General features: G+C 42.5%; 1 protein-coding gene across 1 annotated transcript; it reads left to right on the forward strand.

The window, feature by feature from the left end:
* On the forward strand, window positions 1–3059 carry znf503 (zinc finger protein 503). The gene is made up of 2 exons (XM_079249239.1): window positions 1–511; window positions 883–3059. Exons 1-2 carry the CDS (start codon window positions 257–259, stop codon window positions 2311–2313), a joined length of 1686 nt encoding a protein of 561 aa, XP_079105365.1. The 5' UTR covers window positions 1–256; the 3' UTR covers window positions 2314–3059.
* Window positions 3060–5461: the final 2402 nt, after the last annotated feature.

The following is a 5461-nucleotide window of genomic DNA, read 5'->3' on the forward strand; positions in this document are numbered from 1 at the left end:
ACAACGCGAGGACCTGCAGACAGAAGGCGCAGCGCTCATGGTGCAAGACGCAGCCCCGGATCTGCGATAACCTCGCACGGTCTTCCTTCCAGCTGCCGCGCCTTGTTGCGCCTCTCCTACCAGGATTTACCTATTATTGAGGCTTTTTGTTTTTTACACAACTCTTTTCCTCTGAAAGAAAGGCTCCGTGCTTTCTTTTGATTTTCTTGATGAATCTGACGAAAGCGTCACCATTTCATTTCCTGACAATTGGGACATGATCACATCGCCTTCGGCGTCTGCCCTGAAAAATAGTGATATTTGTGTAGCGTGGGAAAGCAGCAGTTCTCGGAATAGCAGCTCAGCGAGCATCAACAAGCCTTTTCTTCACTCCGCACGTCCGTCTGATCCACTACGGCAAGCAAACCGACTTCCCATCAAGGTTTTGAAAATGCTTACAGCACGGTCAGGACACATTTTGCATCCGGAGTATCTGCAGCCGCTGCCTTCTACCCCGGTTAGTCCCATAGAGGTAAGAACAGTATTTTATTTCATTTTTATTTTTTTCAGTTGGATGATGGCGCTTGGTGCCGTAATGTTCGCGTCACCTTCCTTTGATTCCGATCAATTCTGCCCCACATTACTGTCTGCAACATCATGTTTTGATGCTTATATGTTTTATTTTGTACTTGTTTATTTATTTACCAGACGCTTGTTATGAAGACTATAGTTTTAGTTGCGGAGGAGCCGTGCGTAAAATTGTTGTAGGCTACTTAAAAAACAGCAAATCTTGTCCTGTTTCCGTGGCTGAACATCACTGTTGACTCTTCTTAAAAGGTAAATCTTTTCATGAGATTTTTTTGAAAACAAAATTCATTAATGTTTGTGTCATTTCCCTTACAGCTAGACGCCAAGAAAAGTCCCTTGGCTCTGCTGGCGCAGACCTGCTCGCAGATCGGCAAACCGGACCCACCGCCCTCTTCCAAATTATCCTCCGTTTCACAAAATGGATCTAGTGAGAAGGAATCTAAATCAGGTCCTCTGAAATTGAGCGATATCGGCGTGGATGACAAATCTAGTTTCAAACCTTATTCTAAACCCTCAGACAAGAAGGACTCGTCTTCGGGCGTCTCAGGCGGAGAGAAGTCTGGTTTCCGTGTGCCGAGCGCCACCTGCCAGCCGTTTACACCGCGGACAGGCAGCCCCAACTCCAGCACTTCTGCTTCTCCCATGCCATCTGAGGGAAAATGTGGGGAGAGGGATGAAAAGAAAGACTCTGATTGTAATAAAAATGGCACTACGGACGGGTCTGGCACCACTAGCCACAGCAGGATAAGCGTGAGTTGTGGTGGAATTAACGTGGAGGTCAACCAACACCAGGAGACGACACCTGGCAATAAAACTACCACCTCCTCCGAGTCTTCATCTGTCACTTCTGTATCATCTGCATCCGTTCTAGGGTCAGGACTCGTGGCACCCGTTTCTCCATATAAACCGGGACAGACTGTATTCCCTTTGCCTCCTGCTGGGATGACCTACCCTGGTAGTTTGGCCGGAGCTTATGCTGGTTACCCTCAACACTTCCTCCCCCACGGAGGGAGCTTGGTAAACGCACAGCTGGCTAGTTCCCTGGGCTGCAGTAAGGCTGGATCCAGCCCCTTGGCTGGAGCATCTCCGCCGTCTATCATGTCAGCCAGCCTGTGCAGAGACCCTTACTGCCTCAGTTACCATTGTGCCAGTCACTTAGCGGGCGCAGCTAGTGCGTCCTGCACGCACGATTCTGCAGCTGCCGCTGCCGCTAACGCTCTCAAGTCCAGCTACCCACTAATGTACCCGACACACCCCATACACGGCGTCCATTCCTCTGCGCCGTCTTTTAGCGGACACCCTCTGTACCCATACGGTTTCATGCTCCCCAACGACCCTCTCCCCCATGTTTGTAATTGGGTGTCGGCAAATGGACCCTGTGACAAGCGTTTCTCCACCTCAGAAGAGCTCCTGAATCACCTGAGGACACACACTGCTTTTACTGGGGCTGAGAAGTTGATATCTGGTTATCCCGGGTCTTCATCACTGGCCAGTGCCGCAGCTGCAGCCATGGCCTGCCATATGCACATGCCACCATCAGGAGCCCCAGGCAGCCCCGGGACTTTGGCTCTAAGGAGCCCGCATCACGCGTTAGGACTCAGCAGTCGCTACCATCCATACTCCAAAAGCCCCCTGCCAACCCCTGGTGCCCCTGTTCCCGTCCCTGCAGCCACTGGCCCCTACTACTCTCCTTATGCACTGTATGGCCAGAGACTCACCACAGCATCAGCGCTGGGATACCAGTGAGGAGGAGGGGGAAAAAAGAAAAATACTTTGAAAAGTTTATAAGACTAAGAATGCAAATATAAAGACTTTTATATTAACTGCGTTAAACTTCTGGACAGGATCCGTGGACTTCAACTGTATTTATTTATGTGTCGGCTTAAAAGCAGGCGGTAACAGCGGCAATGGAAAATATTTGAGCAACTCAAAAAGTGCATTATGTTGAAACTGAACTCTATAGGTAAAGTGAAACACACATATGTTAGAGTACCAATTAACGTAGGGGTCTTCATTTTGATGTTCATTTGAAATTGCTATGATTGTATTTGTTCTTATTTAATGTCTCATCGAAAAGAAAATAATTTACATGCATGTTTGTTTCTTAAATTTAAAAAAAAAAAAAAAACAATTTGTCCACATTTTAAATTGCCGTTATTTTTCAGGTGTACCTGATGGAAAGAGAATTGGTATTTTTTTGTATGTATTCTGAAAAAAAAAAAAAAAAAAAAAAGAAAGAAGAAGCAATTCTGTTCCATACCTCCGCGTGCCTGTTTTTCCTTATGTGTTCAGATTACATCCACATTCATTTTTACACTGACATTATTTTTAAGGGCATTTAAATAATTTGGGGTTAAGGAGATCTCATTTGATCATTTCTGCATATATAGGCCTGGAAATTTCCAGGATTCTTACAGTTATTAATTCTCGTATGAGGACATTTTTTTCTTCCTTCTAAAAAAATTGTCCTTATTTACTTTAATTTACAATATAGGCAATGGGCAAGAAAATAGCTTTAAATAAATACAATTCACCTTGACTGAAAGCTGGAATATGTTGTGTGTGTGTATGTTTGTGTGTGTGCATGTGTGCGTAGCTAGTCTATGTGAGAACACATATACTCACGCACACTTTTAAACGGACTTTTTAAACGGAGATTTTTTTTCTGCATTTCGTCGGGGAATTTCGTCAGTATATTCAGAAGGCTCGACAGTTTTTTTTTTCTCTCTCGTTTTAGTTGTGTAAAATGTGAAATATGTCTGAAAATCAGCCAAGACTTTAGTTTTTTCTGTATAAAAACCGGGACATGTGTCAAGCAGATAGCTAAATAAGACCAAGATAAAAAGAAATAAATTGTGCAGCACTAAAGAAAAGGGTCAATTTTACTGGATTTCAGATTAAATTCACTCGAAAGTCTTTTAGTTTTTTTTTTGTTTTTTTTTTAAGTTGAAAATAAATGTGGTGTGAGTAATATCATGAAATCGAGATCAAATTTAGGTGCAAAGACTATTTTCTTTCTTTAAAAAAATACATTTGAAAATCTCTTAACTGTTAATGTAGCGACTCACTGCTAAATTTGTTTTTAAGAGTTCTGTGCAAAGTTGTGGAGTTTTAATGCAGATCTACTGTTCTTTCATGTCAAACTCACCAATTAAACATTTCCTTTGCAAAAGCAGCAAATCACATCCAATCAGTACAACAATCTCATATAGTTTTGCCACGGCAAACCTGTACTTTCACAAGTGATTCTGTTCATATTTGCAAGCGACGACAATTATTTCAGATTCACCATCTTTTATTTAAAAAAAGAACAAAAAACAAACGGCATCTAAAATATAAGACATTTTACAATAAAACGTTTTTTTTTTTTAAACAGTCACAGTTCACTGAGCATTACTTGAAATCCACAGAACTTTACAAGTTTATCTTCTTTATGCATTAACTTGCATTAACTTAATCTTTCAGTATTTCTGAGCGTGCTGTTGACCCAGCTGTATTACAGTTATCATTAAGAAGAACTCCTCAGCTATGCTGTCTCTTGTCTGTCGCACAGCGGTTAGTTCAGTCTAAATAACTCCTCTCGTGGTGTGTATGAGGCCCACACGCGTCCTAAACTGATGTAATGACGGTGAAAGGGAGCAATTTCCATTTTTACCCACATCATGGTGGCTGTGCTCGGAGGTCCCCGGTGGAAGGCAATTTATCATGTGCCCCTCCCCCTGGCCCTGTCACCGGAGGAACAGGCAGGCACATGTGTGCATGAATTACCCAGCCTCCCACCTCTCCAGCCCTCCCTCTCTCACTGTGGAGATTTGACACAGAGGAGAGACAACATGGGGGATTAGAGTATGCAGGAGTGCATAAAGTACATATTCACTTTGTCCATCAAGGCCTAAAAGTGCTAGGTGCACGCGCACCGAACAAAAAAGCACAAAGTCTCGGCATAGTGGCAACTAAAAGTTCTCAAGCATTACTTTTTTTAAAAAAAGAGTCATTTTCCTCACTGGTTTGTTTGCAACTAGTTTAAAAGAGCTTCTTTCTTAGTGACTAACCCAGCAGACTTAGTCTGGTGTGAAAGAGAGTGAAACAGCAGAAGTCAAAGCTGTGGTGACTAATTTGGCTGAATGTACATAAACAGTGTTGGGACAAGAGTTTTTTTTTTTTTGTTTTTTTTTCTTTTTGTTCTACATGTGATTAGCAGGCTTCCTTACGAAAACATGGCTGGAATCTGACACAGAGCAGACTGAGGCAGCAGCAACTTAAGGGGCTGTAAGTGATGCCTTAACAGAAATGACTTCAGGTTACATGTTTTCTTAAGATTATAAAGATAGTTTTTTTTTTTTTTTTTTTTTTTTCCATTCCTTACTGAAGGCAGCCGCTCATTCCTCTGGCTCACAGTTGTGCTCTTGCATGTTCAGCTGTCTAAACTGCAGTCTAACAGGACAAAACACAGCCACCAAAATATTAAAAAAATGTAAACCATATGAGAAACGTGTTTTGAAACATGCTGCGCTTCCTCACACTTTCGATCAATACCTTAAAGCAGCCATTTTAGATTTTTTTTTTTTTCCATAGAGGGATGTGCTAGTATCTTCAGATGGAGAACAGCACTGTAGGAAACCACGGCAGGACATCTGGCAATGGGGGGGAGCCCAAGACGTGACTCACACACCTAACCCCATATTCAACCCTCTGAATTACTACCACTAAAGCTGTCATTAGTGGGTGTGTGGCACAATATAAGGACACAGCGTCGCCTGCACTGGCAGTCTATAGTTTGAATAACAGCTGTTTCAATAAAGAAAAAAGCTGCTATGATGTTCAACCTGTGCCAAACACGAGGGGAAATAGTGATTATTATCTTCTTTATCAGATCATGATTATGATATTAAAA

This window comes from Telmatherina bonti, assembly GCF_933228915.1.
Source record: "Telmatherina bonti genome assembly, chromosome: 11".
NCBI classification, from domain to species: Eukaryota; Metazoa; Chordata; class Actinopteri; order Atheriniformes; family Telmatherinidae; genus Telmatherina; species Telmatherina bonti.